Source organism: Eucalyptus grandis, chromosome 10, assembly GCF_016545825.1.
Source record: "Eucalyptus grandis isolate ANBG69807.140 chromosome 10, ASM1654582v1, whole genome shotgun sequence".
Taxonomy (NCBI): domain Eukaryota; kingdom Viridiplantae; phylum Streptophyta; class Magnoliopsida; order Myrtales; family Myrtaceae; genus Eucalyptus; species Eucalyptus grandis.
The window spans coordinates 10469381-10489961 of NC_052621.1; the positions used below are offsets into that span (position 1 = coordinate 10469381).

Sequence of the window (20581 nt, forward strand, 5' to 3'; positions counted from 1 at the left end):
AGAGTTAGTTATTGTTCCAAATTTTTCTTTTTGGGAAATTTCAAATTAGGATAAAAAATGACACATTTTTGTCAAAAAAAGAAAAAGAAAGAAAGAGCGTAGAGTGGATATTGCCTCACATAAGACATCAAGTGGCCAACTTAGTCTCTAATAAGAACTCCTATTTATTGGCCAGCCAAATCTTTGCAGGGTAACAAGTCTATGTGTCTCACGCATAAATGCATGAAAGATGCACGAGATATGCACATGAGGTGCACAAATCTGGCTTTATTCGAGACAAGTTTCAATTTATATAATCTTTTGAGAAAGATTACCCCACTTTAGACCTATATTTTAAAAGTTCCCTTTTCTTTTTTAGACTAAAAAAAGACATTGATTAAGTATAATTTATCAGGAAATATTCAACCTTAACAAATTAATTTATCTTATTGAAAAGATAATTACTATCTAATTTTTTTAAAACAAATATTAGGAGAAACAAATTCTTTGCCATCTCCAAACTCTTATTTTGAGGAATATATATCTTTGCTAAAAAATGAAAGTGGATCTGCAAATTAGGCAAGGTGGTGTCAAAAAGGTCACCTTACGAAGAAGTTATTATTCTCCAAAATTATATATTTTTGGTCAGACAAGGCTATTTCCACACTTATTTAGCTTCCAATTTATCCACGAAAATGAAATAGGATGTACCCATGTACTCCCTAAAATGTGATTTTTGCTCGTTTTTCAAAGCACGTCTCCATAGTCTTACTTTTGCCCATAGGTCATATCAAATGTATCGAGTTGACATAATCATCCGCTTAAGTTTTTAGCTCGAGTCTTAGTTAACTGGTCTACGAAATTTGTGAAATAGTTTGCGGATCCGGACCTCAGCCCGAGAGGCGATACCGTACAGCTAGAAATGGAAAAATCTATAAAAGAAAATGAACACCAGAAAGAACCAAAAGTAAAACGGTCGAGCTAAAACGTTAGCACGATAAATCCGGGGAAAAGCAACTTCAATATTTCTCTTGTTGAGATATAGTTTGCTATGTCACAGGTTTACTCGCACCTTAGGTCCAGAAGTTAGGCAAGGGCTTCGGACACTCTCGAGACTTTTTGAAAAGAAGCAGCAGCCGAAGCATTCCCCATTGTTAGGTGGGATAATGACATAAAATATTCTTGAATTTTGACTCAAAAGTCGAGGGACTATATAAAAAAAATTAACAATTTGGAAATCATATTATATATTGAATTAAAGTTCAAGGATTATTTAGATCAATTTCCCTAATTAATTAAAGAACTGTAGTTTTCGAATCTAGCTCTGAAAAGCCCGAAGAGCTAGAGTAATGGACAATATTTTTTAGCTAAGCCTACGCACTACATATAAACAGATAGTCATCGATTAGGTTGACACACCTGTTTGTTAGCTTCATTGTATACATAATCTACTGTCCATCTATTTCATGGAAAATTTAGCTGTCAGACAATTTGGATGGATTAGAACACCAAATCAATGAAAAACCTTTTTATAATCGATGGAAAACTTGTGCTTAAATTTAGCAAAAAGTCATTCTTTTAAAAATCAAAGTTCATTCCTAAGAGACAATTGAATCCCAGCGCTGGGACTCGGGACCTCCATGCTTAGGCTCAAGTCCCGCGAACTTGAGCTAGGGACTGTGGCATCCAGGCTGGGGACCACAGCGTCCGGGCTAGGGAACCTAGGGCGTAGGCATGGGGCCCCAGCGGCCAAGCCCCAGACCCCCAAGTCTCAAGCCCAGGACCCCGGCGTTCACATCTAGTCCACAGCCGTGCCCTAGTCCCTCGAGGAGGGGACCGATTTTCCCTAAGGGGGGCATTGAAATCATGATATTTCTTCATCAGTGAAGATCGCTTTCCCATAGTTGTAATAGACGATTCAGCAAATCTAGGCTTAGAAATCGAACGAACCGCATTCATCGAGAAAAGAAGTGACGAGTGGAGGAGGGCAAGCCTTAGCATCGAGAGGAAGACACAGCATGGACGGGCGGTCGTGCTGTGACTAGTCGAGTAGCATGGGACGTGAATTCTCTTTCGGCGTCTTGACAATGCTCGAGATATTTTGCTTGCAGGGTTTCTCTGAACGTTCCCAAGCCGATTGCTGCTTGGCAAGTGGCAACGAAAGAAACATCTCCTCCGCTCGTTGTCATGCAAAATGGGCTCGTAATACTCGATCGAGTTCCTACCCTTTTCGGGAAACAAGAGGTCTACCGACAGATAACGTAGTTACGTGGCTGGCCATTTAGCCGTCAATGTTGTTCGTGGTCTCTTCCGTTCTTCAGATACTCTCCTTTGTCTGTTCCTTGAGCTCGCGTTCCTCGATATGAAGACTCCCTCTCTCTCCAATCATCAGGCCATCTTTGCTTATAAATTCTTAGAGCAAGTTCATACCATCGTAACATCATCTTCACCATCCTTTCTCTTCTCTTTATATCTTGCCACAGCCGAAGCAAACATAGAGACAGTGAGCGAGAGAGGGAGAGAATTGCGCTATTTTATGCCCCCAACGATCGACATCATGCACCGAATTATGATCCGTCGTCGATTGGTGACTAAGGCGATGCTCCCGCATTCGAAGGCTGGCGCTGGGGTTGAGGTCGCGCCTTCGCAGCTGGAGCAGCCGTCAAAGTCCTCCGTCTCTCCTAAACTAGAGACAATCCGAGAGGGGAGAGCTGAAGGGTTCGATGAAGACGGCCAGTGCTGCTGAGTCGTGAGCTTGTAGTTGTGCCGACATCGTGTAGTGCTCTAATCGATTAGATACCGCATAAGTGAAGTTTTTGAGAAATTTACTTCTTTTTTCTGTGAATTGAGCAGCCTCGGTTAGCGTTAGGAAGGAAATGGTCTTCTTGCATTATATCGTTACCTTAAATTTCCGATGTTGATGAACCTTTTGCTCTGTCTGTCTGTATGTATATAGAAGCACAGGGTTGCTTCTTTTACTGATGGACCAAAAGAAGGTTTTCTTTACTCAATCGCGACATTAATCGTTCATCCAGCTAATGCCTTGATTACACGCTCCGATCTCGTCTTCGGGAGGGTAAAAGCGAAGCGGGTCGGCCTCAAATAGGCCCAGTTGAGACTGAGTCAAGCCCTACCTATCCTGGAATAATTGCACACGAGACTTTGGTTCATGGGCAGTGAGTGAATTTAGGCTCGGCTTAGGGTCGAACTCTCGACCTGGCCCCAACTCAATGTTCATCTCCAGTCCAAATCCTGATGCAGATCTCGGTAGCCCAGTTGCACAACCATGGCTACTTCGTGGAGCATACGATGGTGATTGCAATCTCCGTCCTGATTGCCCAAAAATAAGGAGAGGGCATGCCATAATCTTGGCATTTTGAAGGAAATTGGGTTCGATTAGATAGGTTGATGGAACATGGGCCCTGTTGTGGGGATCTCCCCAAGAGGGCCAATCAGGGCTCGTGACCCTTGCTGTTATGACCCTCGCTGGCTAAATAGAGGGTGCGTGAGCCCTTGTTTGGATCTGGACCAAACGAGCCCTCAATCAAAAATACAAATACGAGAGCAAAAATATGAAATAAAAAAAGTAAAAGGAGAGTTATAACAAATTATTATAATATCATTTTAAAATGTCAATGTCAACCCAAGTCATGCCACGTAATAAAATCAGCATTCACCTCAACAATTTCATGCTAAAATTAACTAGATGAATTCAATTAGTAAATTATTAAAAGCTTTAGTATTAAGTTGACAAAATAATAATAAGTTAAGATTTTTTTGGAATTTTCTCCTATAGACCGCAAGTATTATATCAAAGAAAAGAAATCACTGAAAAACAACACAGAGATCACTCAAATCTCCACGATTCCCGTGTGCTTTTTTAGTCTTCGAAGCGGAGCTCATAATTCAGAAAAAAAACAGAGCACGCGGTTAAAGGTCAACATCGACCGGTCCCCTCGTGCTACACGAACAAACGTCACAGAACGAAAACTCAAATCATGGAGGCCCGAGGAAATCGACTCATTGGAGGTGCAAGTCAGAGAATCGAGAGAGAGCTCAAATAATTGAAAAGTAAAGTTACATTTTGGCTCATAATTTCAAATTATATCGAACATCTTATCTAATTGGCAGAGAAAAAAGAGATGTCTAGCTACAACGAACTTCATTTGATTATTAGTATGCACCAACCAATTACGAAATTCCATCTATAACCTCGACTCGCATCCTAACTTGTCGGAGAGTTAGATTCGCCTCGACCCGTTTATCTCTAGCCTTCGACTTTTCTTAAATCAGCTTCTGTTAATTCAAGGGTTTTCCGAGGTTCTCATGGATCAAAGTCACTACCCTTAATCTACCAAGACATCGACATATCATTAATGAAATGCAAACGTTACCATCGAAGTATGGAATTAAACATTAGACATGTGACTTAAAATAGTCGTAGAAACCACCGACCATTTTAGAGTCCATCCAGGGGAAGAAAAAACATACAAATAAGTTCGCTTGGCGTATCGACACTTGGCCGTCTCTAAGCCATATCTTCAATTTACATCATTTCCTTCCCCCCTCCTTTTTATTTATAATTGGAGAGAGAAAGCAACGTTAATTAAAAAAGAATGTAAATTTCCGAGAAATCATATATTATTTTGATGGTTGGTGGTCGCTGTCAAATTCAGCTATGCATTCCGACCCCCTAAAAAAAAATGATTTTAGACATTAGGGTTTTAAAAACAGTCTAAATTGGTCGGCTGTGGCTGAATAATTTCCATCACATTCAGGCGCATTAACTCTTATTTTATATGATTCCAGTCAAGAAAAAGGTGCATTCTATACGAGCCGTAGGCTCGTAGGCTCTCTCTCTCTTTCCCAGTCTCCCTCTTTGGCTGATCAATGAATGGATTCTCTTGTTATTGTTTTTTTCACGGATAGATAAATAAGTCAACATTTAGGTGGATGTCACCCCATCGCTTCAAGAAAATTATTGCAGTTGATTCCAGAATTTTCCAACATCGTAATTTTATGCCTTAGCATAAGGGTTCGTATGTTCCCTCGGTCATTTTAATTCGTAGACTAAAACTTATGACCTTCACATTTATATTTTGTTAAATTTACATAAGGGTCATGTAGCGGTCTACTTTTTCTTATCAGGTCTTTGTATTGTTAATTTTTCATATTAAGTATACTTGCACAATTTTTCTACTCAAGTCCCTCCGTCATGAGACCTACCCAAATCCACCTAATGTAGTTGTCAACGAGATTGGTGCGTAACGTGGATTAAGTATTGTCTACAAGGACGTCTCTTGTATATACTCGTTGGGTGGGAGATGTCATAATTTTTGGGTTAATACCATGAAAACCCTAAACTAGTATATCTATAATAAATTTACTTAAAACTATTTTTTTTAACTATCAAAAACTTACGCTTGTAATAAATTTATCATCAATTAATTTATATTAAATTTTATCGTCAAATTACTGAGTTGGAAGACATATAACAGTTGATGAGTGTACAAATTTGGCGTTTTACCTTCTGTTTGTCACAAGTGTATTAATTTATGATTTTTCAAAGTATTAATCAAATTTAATGGAAACTAACAAATGGGTTTCTCTAGATCCCAGTAAATTTCATTCGAAGGAGGAACAACATAAATCATGGATCAACTAAGCCCTCTCATGTGGTGCCTCTGACATTGATATAGATATTTTTATATAATATATATATTTAAATATGTTTTTATGTTTTTTTTCTTTTCCTTTCACTTTTTTGGGATCTAGGGATTGGCAAGGGTTGCCCGCTCAAGAGGGGGGCTACAATGCCCTTGCTGACCACAGTGATGGCTCGTGAGCCCTTGCCTAGATTTGGCGAGATCGTGCCCTTGGCCAATGAGGGTAGCTCCCAAAAAAGAAAAGTGAAGAAAGGAAGAGATAAAAAAGGGGGAAAAACTTCTTTACCAAAAAAAAAAAAGGGGAAAAACATGATTTTTTAAAATTAAAAATTTAATAATATCATTAAAAATTATCGACGACAAATAAGCAACGCCACTTACAATGGCTAATATTTACGTCCATAATTTTCGGCCAAAATTAACTGGATAGACTCAATTGGCACATATGTGAAAGATTTAGAAACGGATGGATTCAATTGAAAAATTTAGGAATGAAGTGGTATACTAGTGAATGAATTTTAGAAATTTTTTGCCTCTTTTCCCATGAAAAGGGCAACGACCTATATACGGCATTTGAAATAGTGGGGAACGAATATTCCGGTGGAAAGTTCTCAAATTTTCGATCATCTTCCATTCAAACATCATGAATGATACAATGCCAAATCGACCCAAATTCAAGAAACAATTTCATATTACAAGCGGCTGTCATAAACGGAAGGAGTGGAATATAAACAATCAAAATGGAAGACAATGGAATCAACGACCTTATTATTTTATTTGTTCTTCAAAGGGGGTGATGATGCAGAAGATAAGGCCGTGACGCTGAAGGGCCAAGCAAAACTCAACTCTATCAAGAGGGTTTAGGTGTGAAGTACAGATAAGTTCGTCTGGCAACCCTCTGATCATTGCAATTATTGGAGGAATATTTTATTCATTTATCTATCATTTCGAAAACCGATTCGTGTTTGTCCGCACTATCTGTTGGGATCGCTTTATGATTAAACTGGGACGATATTCCCCACTTCCTACCTGTCTGGCCCGGAATTGAACCAACATTGGTTCCCCAAAGTTTTGTTGGCCTTTAGTCCTTTGACAACCTTGCCATCTGGACCACCTTGCCAGCTCCTTTGTGATCGCACGCATGATTCAACCAAGTACAGTGGGGCAAAGAACAACTAATTAGAACAATATTGATCGTGTAAGATAGATATATTGAGCGATTTCAAAAATCCTAGACAACAAAATACCATGTAATTTGGCGTCTTAGACAATTTGAATGTATCTATACCAACAGCAAAAAACACCACGCATATCTTCCAATCCAATGTCGAGAGAGAAGGATGATTTTATGGTAGAGTGATCTCGTTCGTCCTCCTTCGAATCGGTTGGCCCAACTCCTCATGGGGAGATTGGGGACGAGAGCAATCTCGTGATTCCGGGAAGTTTACTCGCAATTCTATAAATTAACTCGGGAGAGAATGAGCCATGACAGTCTTGTAGATAAAGATTGTGCTAAAATTATATATGTGGAAACTTATCGGAATGGGGGCCTCATTTGATAATTTCAAAAGTAGCGAGGGTGGTTATCCTTTCAGAAAACATGGTTCTGTGGGGCCACCTAAAAAAGACCTAAAGAATTGGTGAAAGAGCATAATTAGCATCTATTTGAATATAAGCAGAACATACTTTTATGATACATCAAGCTATCAACAATCATATGCATGTTTATGAGATACATATGATGCTTCGAGTTACTAACACATTGGAACGTGTTCATTTGGCGGTAAAACCGTGTGACATGTTTACTATTCCGAGGCCTCATGTCCATGACATTAATATGGTCGGCAAGCCCCTTATGTCGAAACGGTCATTTGGTTACATGTGTCGATCAATGTGTCTTTTTATATATTTTTCCCTTACTTTTGTTATTGCAATGTCTTGGTGACAATATGCAATATCAAGGAAACTTACTTCCTAATCTTATTAATTGATTAATCACTGGGGTTTGTTTACCCTTCCAACATGGAAGGGAGAGATGGGGGTTTGAATCCCCACCTTTTCGGGGTTGGGGTGGGGACGATATAATTTGAGTGTGGGTTTCGACTTCCACACACTATAAGGAGGAGAGCAAAACTCGAGAAATGAGAATTATAATAGAAATAAAGTAGACCGACAAAAAAAAAAAACCTTATCAATTAACTCAAAGTAATTCAGCTAACTTGGTTTCTATATAATATTTCTATGTCCACATTCAATGTTCAGTTATGTACCTTTGAAGCCTAAAAAGGTAATTACATAACACAAGTGTCATCAATTTTTAAGCTTGGTAATATTTTTTTGAGTCCATTAGTCTAATTTTGATTCTCTAAGTCATGTCATATTTTAAATTTCGTGCTTCAAGTATTCTTTCGAATCTAGTCATCTAATTCATTCGATTTTAGCTTGAAATTCTCTTATTATTATCGACTTCTCAATCTCGTTTGAAGATTTATTTTCGCAATCTTAGTCTCCAACTCTGTTTTGCTGTCAAATCACGTCATCTCTCGATACTTGCTCTGTTGAATTGCTCATGGGGCACAGCGTTGACAAATTGTTGACTTTGCAAGCTCGTCTATATGAGCACATCATATCTCTACGATCTATCCACTTCAATAAATTTGAAGAGCTGGTGATGGGAGGACTCGATTGAAAATCGAGGAATTGGAGGTCTAGTGTTAATGCAAAAGAAAAAAAGAAGGGGCAAAATCCAAAAGCCGATCGGAGTCGGAGGACCAAAACGAGACTTAAAACGATAACTTTTGTTTTTCACCAACAGTCATCCACAGGAATCATTGAATTCTTTAAAGGAGAAGTGGTTGAGAGATTAAGGTCATCATGCTTTTGAATATTTTTCTAGACATTAGTAAGTGGATTGAGCTGGTTTGGCTCGTTAATTCAAATCCACATTATATCCTCACATATGCCAAGTTCCTAACACAAAAAAGATAGCAAAAAGGAAAAAAAAAATTATAAAAAAAGACAAGAGACAAAACATAAAAAAAGAGAAAGCTATGGCCAAAAATAATAAAAAGTGAAGGCATCTATGATAGCCGTTGAAGGACAAAGGTGGGACCAATGCCAACCTAAGAAAATCGAAATCAAACGACATGGGCGGCCAAAAACTAAGCTTAATCATGTCATTAGCCACACATAATCCCTCCCTTCTTTATTCCCCAAGTCCCCTCTCCTTTCAATCTTAAATACCCTCTTTTCGCCCTCCACTTTCCCTCACTCCCACTCTCTAATCAACAAGCCTAGCCAAAACCCACCCCAGCTTTTCTCTCGTTCTATCCATTCCCCCATCTTCCACACCACAGGAGGAAAGAGGTCCGTCTCCGATGGCGAAGGACGTCGAGGTGGCGGAGCCAGCCGAGTTTGCCGCCAAGGACTACCACGACCCGCCCCCGGCACCGCTCTTCGACGCCGAGGAGCTGACAAAGTGGTCCTTCTACAGGGCCCTCATCGCGGAGTTCATCGCCACGCTGCTCTTCCTGTACATCACGGTGCTGACGGTGATCGGGTACAAGAGCCAGACCGATCCCGCCCTCAAGGGCACCGACTGCGACGGCGTCGGTATTCTCGGCATCGCCTGGGCCTTTGGCGGCATGATCTTCATCCTTGTTTACTGCACCGCCGGCATCTCCGGTACGGCATAATCATCTGACTCCTAATGGAACCGGATAAATTTAGCAGTTTATCAGAGAAAACAAAGAAACTAAATAGCTAATAGCGGTGGATTACTTTAACTAATTAAAGTACGATTAGCAAACTCCTGAGGGTGCTGTTGCATACTGGTAACAAAACGTTCATGCCGGATGATAAAATTAAGGAGGACGGTACACTGCATGAGACTTAGGCGGCCGCGAACGATTTGATTTGGAACCAGTTTAGATAATAATCTCTCATGAATGTTGCTGACTATGCTCAGGAGGGCACATCAACCCAGCGGTGACGTTCGGGCTGTTCTTGGCTCGCAAGGTGTCGCTCATCCGGGCGGTGTCGTACATGGTCGCGCAGTGCTTGGGCGCCATCTGCGGTTGTGGGTTGGTGAAGGCCTTCCAGAAGGCATACTACACCAGGTACGGCGGTGGAGCCAACGAAGTGCAACCCGGCTACAGCAAGGGGACTGCTCTAGGCGCAGAGATCATCGGCACTTTCGTCCTGGTCTACACCGTCTTCTCTGCCACCGACCCCAAGAGAAACGCCAGAGACTCCCATGTCCCCGTAAGCGCCCTGTTAACCCTTTTTTGAGCCGTCATCGGCCATGTCCACTGTTTCTATGTTTGCGCTAACACGATCTTAGAAAAGTGTCTTCGTGCGATTTGAGTGAAATTGATGGTCTTTTTCCTCTGTTGCTGGGTTGGTGAAATTGAAGGTGTTGGCACCACTTCCAATCGGGTTTGCTGTGTTCATGGTTCACTTGGCCACAATCCCGGTCACCGGCACCGGCATTAACCCGGCCAGAAGTTTTGGTGCTGCAGTCATGTACGGCCATGACAAGGCCTGGGATGACCAGGTAATTCAATTTCATCTGCACCTACCACCATAACTTTTCTTCTTGGTCCCTTGATTTTGTTGGTCATGAACTAAATCTTATTAATCATGTCAATCTTGTTTGGTTTACTCAGTGGATCTTCTGGGTTGGACCTTTCCTTGGGGCAGCAGCCGCTGCATTCTACTACCAGTTCGTCCTCAGAGCAGCTGCCATCAAAGCCCTTGGATCCTTCAGGAGCAATGCTTAAATCATTAGCTCCCGTGTTGAGTTCTTTTAAAAAATGATGAAGAGGGGAAACCATGAAGAAAGAAAAAAGAAAAAAAAGAAAAAGAATAACATTGAAGGGGGATAAAGCATGTATCTTTTAGATCCTTTGCATGATCTCTAGCTGTTTCTTTATCCCTTTCCTGGGTTTGAGATGTAGCAAGAAATGGGCTGCAAGGAGAAAGAAAACTGTAAATAAAAATTCAATGTGGGGGGCAAGAGTCAAGGGTCAAGAGAGTGTGGTTTGGAAGTACCCATCTTCTGGTTTTCTTTTTCAAGCTTTGCTTTGTATGTATTTTATTAGAGGGTGTTGTTGTCTGCTTCTGCTGTCAAGTTTCTGTTATCCTTCTTATCTGTTCTTCTTTACCCAATTGGCGTGCTTGGTGTTAATTCTATTCATATAGAGTGAATTTATGTTTTCTATCAACCATATTAATTCACCCATTCAGAGATCTTTCTTACGCACCGCTTCTCTCGTGATATACGTAATTAATTCTTTGGAAATAAGGAATGTTATTTGATTATGAACGCAAAACAGATGAATTCATCAACACGTAAGATCATCTTCTTCTGTGCCTACATTAAATGCTTCATCCGCACCAAGGAACTTCATGGGATCCAAAGGAACTGTCCCAAGAAAGCATCAAACTTGTGGGCACAATCCAAGAAAAAGAAGCAAAAGCTTCCGTGTCAGCAGCTCTGCTGTGGCCTCGTAGTCATCATGTCATCAATGAAAGTAGCCTCGTCTTTAAGCACGGTCTCATCCTCGTTCCCCGTACACAAAACCCTGGATTCGAACAACGAGATGGGTTTTATTAATATCATAACCTCATTTGATGCCAGGCGGGAGAGGGTGACGGTCCTTAAAGAAATCAAAGGGGGTTTGCCTCTGTGGTGGTGGGTTTGGAGAATAATGAGATAGAATATGCCTTTGGTTTATTCCCATCATTCAATCAGCCGTTAGGGGAAAGCATTGTAGGAGATAATCATGGACAAAAAAACTTACAAAACCAGGAAAAAAAAAATGAAAACGAAATGAGTTAGGTCAACAGAAAACTAGGGATTCCTCCTCTTGTTTTAATCAGAAGAAGGGTGGATGGTCCTCTTTTTCTTTAATAATGAAAGAGCAGGAATTATTAAACCTTATCTGGTCCTTATCTTGAGGGGGTGTTTTCAATTGTCATTTTACAGCGAGCTGATTAGGTGAGGATTTAGTTGTCTGCTGATGCATAATCGGGATTAGTTTAATCAGTGGATGGAGAACTTTTGCTTTTCGAATATTTCTCTTTTTTTTTTTAATCGCACAGCTATGACTCCAATTCGGGCAAGTAAACTTAGGTTTCAAGTTCTTATAGCTAAAGATAAGTGCAAGGTGCCTTCTTTGCTGATAGTAGTGAATTGGAAATAGGACACCCAGCTTTTCCTTTCCCCTTGCTTTGGGAGGGCACTTGAAAGTGCTTAGTTACTATATATTGTGTTAATACACAAGATAATAGATAAACCTTGGGTTAAATCCAACTCAGCCTTGAAAGGAGGTATCAATTTCATGCTAGTTTGTGACTTTCTGGTCCAGGAAATAATACTCAAATGCTGCCCACACCGATGAAAAGACAGCTTACAGCTCTAGACAAGGAAAAAGGAGAGAGACCCTAAAAAGAAGATACCCCATCTTTATCACATGAACATGAGCTGTGAATCAAAAGCCATCTTTATGTCGAGTCCATTTTCCGAGAAAATTCTGGAAAGAAAAGGATGGATGGAGTAACTTTCTGGCAAAAAGAGAATTCGAGATGGAAAATTTTTCGTCCATAAGACAAGGGGCACACATCAACGCACCAGCACCATATTTTCTGAACGGAGACTTTCGAGCTGCATGTGTCACCGTCTTTCGACATCGTCGGCGTTTGTCGAGATTATCAGATCCACGCATTAAGGCTTCTCCAAGCAGAAGAAATAGGATGAGTGTTGATGAACAATTTGGCGGCGAAGGAAAGAGAAAGGGGGGGGCGCAAAAATCTAATTTGAAAGCCTACCCACAGCCTTAAAATCTCCCACATAGGCATCCACGTATTTTACTCGTGCTATACTTCGGCATTGTTCGACGGTCACATCAGATGTGTTTAGATTCGGTATTAGAAAGATTTGACTAAAAAAATTGCGAAACTAAAGGAACTCGATTAGATAAATAAAAAATACAGAGAGTTGATCAAAACAAGTAACAATGCAAGTAGAATCTTTCCTTTTGAAAAACCAACTTCTCTTGTCTCTAGTGAAGAATAAATTATCTTATGTTTTTCTGAATTAGTTACTAGTCGTTGTTTTAATTGTATTGTTCTAAAGAAAATGGCAGGAATGAATGAACTAAATGATGCATCATGTTACTTGAGCAAACCATTTTTTCATTTGGGATCCGTTTACTTCACAAAAAATATTTTCCTTATTTTTCAGTGTTTGTTTCACTTAGGAAAATGAGTAAACAGAAATGATTTTCCTAATAAGGCCTAAATTCAGGAAAATCATTTCTCTTTTGAAAGAATTAGAAAACGTTTTCCAAAATGTTTTCTTAGTCTTAGGGTCTTTGGTTAATGAAACATTTATTCTTAAGCATTTTTAAAATCTAGCTTTCCAGAAGTCGTTCGAGGTCTAGGAAGACCTAACCAACTTTTATTTAACTTTGTTACCGACACCTTAAATTTACTAATTAGTATATGAAACTACCAACCTTTATTTAGTGAATAACCAACTTTATTCTCAATTAAGTAAAGCAATAAATTTTTTTAATTTTTTTGCAAAAAAGTCAAATAAATTGTGGTAGCTAACTCAAATGAAAGTTGTTAATCCGTGACTAGTTAATAACTTAATAGGAGCAAAGTTGAGAATAACTTAAATTAATGTTGGTAATTTCATCTGAGGTTGGTAATCTTCAACCATAATAGTAAAGGTTCAAAAAGTTGGTGAAAGATAAAAGTTTGGTAGTTAAAACAAAAATAGGTTTGGTAAGTAACGCAAATGGGAGTTAGTAATTCAAAACAAATTGATAACTTAATCAGATAAAATATAGTGATTCATTCTAATTAAGGTGAGTAATACTTTAAAAAGATTGATAAACTTAAAGTTTTGCTAAGAAATCAAAAAAAAAAAGTTCGTGAATGAGTAGAAAAGTTGGTAAATTAAAAAAAGAACGACATATGTATATTCGTTAGTTTCTCAAATGAAAGTTAGTAACTCAACTAAGTAGTATTTTGGTGGGAGATAGTTGGTGAGTCATACCAATTAGGTTGGTAATCTCTAAAAAAAATAAAATAAAATATATAGAGTCATAAACTGAGACAAATATATATAACTCAGTAGAAAAGATGATAAATTAGAAAACAACCAAATATCAATAAGTAACGTAAAAGAAGAGTTGATAATCCAAACTAGTTGGGGTGCGTTTGGGAACCACTTCCCAAAGCCCTTGGGAGTCCAAAGCCCTTTGGGCACAAAAAATGGGTGTTTGGCAAAAAACTTTGAAAGGGACCTAGGCAAAATGCTAGCATTTTTAAGGCTGAAGCCCAAGGCAGTGTGGGGCTGCGGCTTTTCAAGATTTTCGGCATGCTGAGAGCACCGTTCACTTTTTTTTTCCCAAAATTGTCCTCATGAATTATTGGTTTTTCGGTGCGTGCCCTTGGATGAACACTGCTCATCTTCTTCGGGCGAACGACCGCTACTGAGGACGCCGCGACCTCGCCGCCCTTCGTCGGAGAGTCGGGCGACCTCCGCGAGTCGCGGCGTTGCCGCGACCGTCGCTCGCCGCACCGCGACCTCCGCACGGAACTCGCCGGGGCCGCGCGACCGCATCCGGGCGTCGCGAGCCTCGGGGTCGGGCGACCTCCGGCGAGGGTCCGCCGAGGTCGCGGGTCGGCCCGGAGGTCGCCCGGTCCTCGCGGCGACCTCGCGCGGCCGGATCTGGTCGCGGCGACCTCGGCTGCGCGACCTCTGCGCAACCAGCCCGGATCTGGTCGCGGAGGTCGCGCGACCTCGCGCGACCAGATCTGGTCGCGGACCGTCGTCGCGAGGTCGCGCGACCTCCGGCGAACAGATCTGATCGCGCGACCTCCGCGCGACCTCTCGCGCGACCGGATCCGATCGCGGAGGTCGCGCGGCGAGGTCGCGCGACCTCTGCGCGCGACACTCGACCTCCTCATGACCCGATCCGGGTCGCCGGAGGTCACCACGTCGCCGGAGGTCGTTGAAATCCGCCGCCCTAGCCTGGGTCATTTTTTTTTAATTTTTTTTTTATAATTTTTTTTTACCACAAAACTCCATTTGCAAGTGTAATTTCCCAAACACTATTTTCAAACACAGTTTGCATTTTACAAAACACTTTTAAGTCAAAGGTATTTGCATTTTCCTAAAGGCTTTCCCCAAAAGTGGTTCCCAAACGCACCCTTGATCATATAATCTGACAATAGTTAGTCAATCACTTTAATATAGGTTGGTACTTTTATATAAGAGGTAGTAGCTACGAAACATTGATAAGTTAGGTAAATAAAAGTCAATGAGTTAGCAAAGAAATTGCTACAACTTTTCTAAAAAGTTGGTAATTACATAAAACTGTCACCAAATTACCAACAAGCTACTCAAATTAAAATTATATGTATCAATAGGTTTTAGAAACTTACCAACAATTATTGTAATTTACTATCACGGAAAAAAAAACCATAATTTTTTGGCACAAAACGTTGGAATTGTTGCTGGGAAGTCCATATGATTTTCAGTAATCGCACCCAAGCTATTAGAACGAAGTGGTCTTCTTTTGTGTTTCCCAACAAAATTTAAGGTATTATTCAATTTTTAAAAAATTATTGATTAAGGGTGTGTTTGTTTCAGAGAAAATTCCATGATAAAGAAAAATACTTTTCAAGAAACCATTTTTCTATTAAATGTTTTCCTCTTTTCAGATTAGGGAATTCATTTTCCTAACTTTAAGTATATATATATTGACCATAAATGATTTTCATTGATGTAACAAACCAAATATGTGAAAGTTTAGAAAATTAATTTGCGAAAACTCCTTTTACTCGGATAAACATGCCCTGAGTAAATCAGTATTTATGTATTCACATTCGGGTGTTGCGAAAGTTTCGGAAATTTTCTCATTTTACAAAAGTCAAAGTTCCGTAATATTTAGATCGAATTAAATATAAAAAAAATGTAAAAGTATATCCAAACAAGCGATTGGGATGCTAGCCTTCCAAATTAGTAGTTGCCTCTTGAGTCTTGAGTCTTGATTTCGGCGGGGACTAGAAGTGCATGGCGATTGGCGAAGGAGGAGGGAGATAGGCCATCTATAAAGCCCAAATACAAAACCAGAGGCTTTGTGGTTGTCTGAGGCCCAAAGGAGGAGTGACATTTCTCTGTTTAGCTCGTTAAACTTTTGTTACCTCTAGGCCCAGATATTCCTCAATCATTCCCATTGTCTAAATATTTGAAATTAATATAAAAAAGTCGAATTTCCGAGTAGCCAATAATTCCAACAACTTGAAAAATAAGAAGTAAAGTCAATTTAAATCTCCCAGTTATGTCCCATATCATCATTTCACCTCTCATCACCCAATTGTTTGAATATATAGAATTTCTAAAACTATTAAGTCGGTTGGATTAGTGGTAGACAGATCACTTGACACCATGGGAGAACCACTAACTCGTCATGCGTTGTATGACCATGGCACATCTCACGTAGAAAGACTTCCCAACAACTAGCATTTTTAGTGGGCTTGTGGTGACAAGCTCATCTCTTTCAGATGCATCGTATAACCGTGGCATATCTCACATAGAAAGACTTCCTAACAACTAACATTTTTAGTGGGCTTGTGGTGATGAGCTCGTCTCTTTTGGATGCTTGAGATTGCGGGTGGTGCTGAGTGTTTAAGGCCTGTACAAGTATACACCAGCAGGACCCTTGCGCTCTATTAATTACAAAAAAAGGCGATTTGGTTTTCGTTTGAGTTTATGACGACTGGGTTGTTTTTCATTTCTTTAAGCAAAAAGTGTTGTTTTTCATTTCTTTCATTTGCATTACTATTTTTAAGCATTTTCTTATTCATTTGTTTTATAATAAAAAAAAAAAACCCTAAAAGTCAAATGGATGACTTTTAAGTTACTTTTTGTTCAACTCTTTGACCAAAAGTTAAGCCGGGTCAAAAATTAGCTTTTTGCCCAAAAAGTTATTAAATAGCCTTAATTTCATTTTTGTCAAATCAATTGTCCAAAAATCCAAAGATTTGACTCAAAATCAACTTTTAGGAAAACTCAACTAAATCTTTGACCAAAAAATGAGAAAAAAAAACCTAAAACGCTTTGTTTTAGTGTCAATTTAACTTGTGTGTTAAAAATTTCACAAAATTTGATGAAAAATCTTATTTCCTGAATTTTTCGGTTTTAGGTTCTAAATCAACCAAAAATAAAATTATCTTTGTTTTAAAATTGTCATTTTAAGCCTTAATTAGGAGATTAAAATCGATTCTTCATAAGTCACGAATGGACGACTCTTTTTTATTCATTTTCTTGAGATAAGTCCAAATCTAGGGTCCGTTTTGAGAAATTTATATGAGAACTTCCCAATTTGAGGAATTTCACTCTCTTGAATGTAAGACAATCGGGCCATCGAGTTTTAATTGAAGAAATTTAGATTGGCCCATTCAAGACTATGGTTCAATTTCTTGAATCTAAGTCCAATTTTAATATTAGACCTTGATTCATTTTTTGTCTAAGTCTTGTCACTTTAATCCAATGTCAATTTGAATGCATTAGGTTATCGTAAGTATAGGTAATTAGTCAAATAAGTTTATCGCAATATTAATTAAATTCAATTTCAGTTAATTTGCAATTTTGACTAAAAAATTGCAAAATTGCTCATTTTAGCCTTTAATGCTCGATTGTGTCTACCATGGTTTTGGTCCGTTGTTCTCTACAATAATCACTCAATTAAGCCAATAAAAAAACCCATAGATTGCATTTATAAGGTTTGATTGGAAAATTCCTTCTCAAATCGCACAAATTTTCTCTTAGGGACCAAATTGCATAAGTTTTGAACCTACATGGGCCGCAATGACTTAAATTAACAAGAACCGCCCAGAACCAATCAAGAACCAATTATGAATCAGTCAAAACGGCGTGAATCGGTTCAAATGGTTGTCAATTTAGTTCCTATGCCCTCACATCTTCAAGATTTTGCAAAATAACCCTCAAAATTTGGAAATTTGCGATTTAGCCCCTAATTAAGCCCTTAAGTGCAATTCTCGTTTTAAATCTCGATTTTCACAAATCGGACCCATCCGATCGATCATACGATGCATTTTAAGAGTGTTTAACTTTTTAAAATTTTAATTTGGCCATTAGATCAGTTTTTAGATCGTCGGATTGAATCGACGGTCAAGATCGGCCGATTTGCGATGAGTATAAAAGGATTTTCCCTCCATTTTTTGGTGGGGGGCTCATTTACAGAAAATTTCTCTCACTAAGCTCACAATTCTCTCTCCTCTCTTTGCATTTCTCTCGCCATTTTTCCTTCTCCCCGAACCAGCCTTCTCATCGATCCATTGTCCGTCAGCTCACGTTGGTGTTCCGTTGTCGCCAATCATCCTCCCGGCGGTGGTCATCCACTCTTCCTATCTGCTGATCATTAGATCCTCTAGCTTCGACCACCTCAACCACCGTGTAGCTCCATCTTTCCCATATCAAGTGAAACCGGCGGTTAAACAGCCAGTTAGATCAGTGATTTCTCCCTCACTGACTGGGCGACCAGCTACTATTCAAAGGTGGATCGGCCACTTCCGATCCGTCCCCAAGTCTATCCCCGACCAAGTCATAATCGGGATTGGATAGTTTAGTTACCGAAGCGACTCTGGTGACTTTTCCTTCGATCGGTGCTTAAAGATGGGTTCGGCTGGACCGGTGGCAGTCCATTCGTGTCATTGGAGATCTGTTCATGCTCCGGCAACATCCTTTTTGTCCGACCATGGATTGTTTTGAAGATAAACACAAAAAGGTTGGTTTCTCAAACTTGAATCCGATGAAGCAAAATCGACGTATCTAATTGGGGCTAGGATTCAAGCTTAGAACTACGAAATATACTTAGATCTTATGATGATGAGCTTGTTTGATGATTTTCCGAGATTGAAGTTCATTGAAGTTGAACTTGATGTTGTTCGAATGTGATGAATGCTAATCTGCAATTTTCGTGCATCAGTACCAAAGTTATTGTTTGGCCTGAAATGAGGACTTAGATGAGTTTATTTGATCTCGCCTCCTTCTAGGTTTAGAAAATAGATATTGAGACCTTCGATTTGATAGGTTGCACACCCCAAAAGAACATCATTTGGCCCTCAAAAAACACCTCAAAATTTGGTCGATTCTGCAGTAGTTTAGTTTGGTTCGGGGTTTTGTTTTTATTCCGATTTTTTATTTTTTTATTTTCGTGCTGATTTTTGTGATCAATTTATGGAGAAGTTTTCTCATGAGATTTGTTCCAAATCGTCTCAAGTATGACATATATTTTTTCTGAATTTTTCGGAGTTGTTTTGGTGGGTGAAAATCGCCTAGAACTGAGTTTAGGTTGGTCTGCCCTGCACCTAACCCGAATTGAATATGTGTGAAATTGAGCTCATAAATGAACTAATTGGATTTCATGATCTTCATAAGACTCAAAATGTATGTCATGTACATCTTAACGATGCATGAGTCGCATGATTTGCTCGTCATTTAGTATGTCATTTACATGCTTGAATACATTAAGGTTCTGCTGCAATTAGGATATTTCATATTATGCATCTGTTTTGCCATTTTCATCAAGGTTTGTGTGATCTCAATTAGATTTTAAGTCTTAACAAAAAATATTTGTCATTATGCATTTTACATGTCAAATTTTTCGTTAGATTTTTACATGTTATTGGATGATCAAAATCGAGCATCTTCTGTGATGTTGAAGTTAGATTAAGAGCTTGTCATGTGTACACTTAATCACACTTGTATGGGTCTCTTAAAGATCAAATCTTGCATTGATGCCTTCTTGATCTATGAAGTGTGCATTACAAGCTTCGTGTCCATATGTGGCTTTTCATGATCGAGTATCATTTGGTATGTGAACATTATGCCTAAATTAGACTAGTTGCATTGAAAAACGTGAAGTGCGTCATTTTAGTTCTAAGTCATTTTGCATTGGCAATGACTCATATGATTCTTTTGTGTCTCGACTTAGTGTTAGATGTTTACTTGAATCATTTTCACATCCAATTCTTTATCATATGCGAATTTTATGCCATTCATGCATTGTTTAAATGATTTTAGAAATCATAAATACATGTTATGTTCTAGTTTGCTAATAACTTATACATATACCTTCACAAACCTCGATTTTTAAGCACTGAAATGATCTTGATCAAACCCGGACCCTTCTAGAAAGTCGTAGGGCAAGTTAATACCTTTCAAATGCTACTAGTTTCGCACAATTTGCTTATCATTAGACCCACTTTCCATTTTTTCTAAACTAGATTAGAATTCTAACCTATGAGTAAATTCGAAACCCCTGCTTTACCCTCGTTTAGGTAGACTTTTACTATTTTTGTATGAATTTTTCAGTAGGGATTCTTGAGTTGGGCCCTTAACAAACTTTGATTGTCATCCTCTTATTTTCGTTGTGGTGAAATTTCATGATTTTTAGGCTCTATTTGATAAGATAAATCTCAATTGCAGTAGCATAATGTCCTGCTATTTTGTCAAATTTTGTATGCGATAATGTGCATTATTGGATTTTTCTAAATTCATGCTTAGCTTTTATTAGAAATTTTTTTCCATGAAAGTTGTTCTTTATGATGTTATGTATGTTGTGTAATTTTCTTAAGGATAAATCATAAATGGGTCCTTTTCATTTTTGTTGATTCGATTTGTCTTGTTTGAAATGTTCTAGTTGTAGTCCTTTGTTGTGATTGCCTATCTAGATTTTTTAGGATAACTTGCATGTGAGATTAGGACTTATCGTCTTCATGAAACTTGTTTCAAATTCCTTGATCTTCGTTGTGAAATTTTTTTGATGAATAAAATGATCTTTTGGTAGTATTTTTACTAAATTGGTTTTTTTTTTTTTGTCGAAATAAAC

The 20581-nt window shown here is 38.9% G+C and overlaps 1 protein-coding gene across 1 annotated transcript; it reads left to right on the forward strand.

The window, feature by feature from the left end:
* Nucleotides 1–8838: 8838 nt before the first annotated feature.
* Nucleotides 8839–10870, forward strand: LOC104421662 (aquaporin PIP2-7). The gene is made up of 4 exons (XM_010033696.3): nt 8839–9329; nt 9613–9908; nt 10060–10200; nt 10313–10870. The coding sequence occupies exons 1-4, from the start codon at nt 9023–9025 to the stop codon at nt 10424–10426; spliced, it is 858 nt and encodes a 285-aa protein (XP_010031998.2). The 5' UTR covers nt 8839–9022; the 3' UTR covers nt 10427–10870.
* The last annotated feature ends 9711 nt before the right edge of the window (nt 10871–20581 follow it).

Coding starts and splice junctions, on each gene's coding strand:
- LOC104421662 (XM_010033696.3), top strand. CDS start 9,023: ATGGCGAAGGACGTCGAGGTGGCGGAGCCAGCCGAGTTTGCCGCCAAG. Junction 9,330..9,612: donor CTGCACCGCCGGCATCTCCG/GTACGGCATAAT, acceptor GACTATGCTCAG/GAGGGCACATCAACCCAGCG. Junction 9,909..10,059: donor CCAGAGACTCCCATGTCCCC/GTAAGCGCCCTG, acceptor GTGAAATTGAAG/GTGTTGGCACCACTTCCAAT.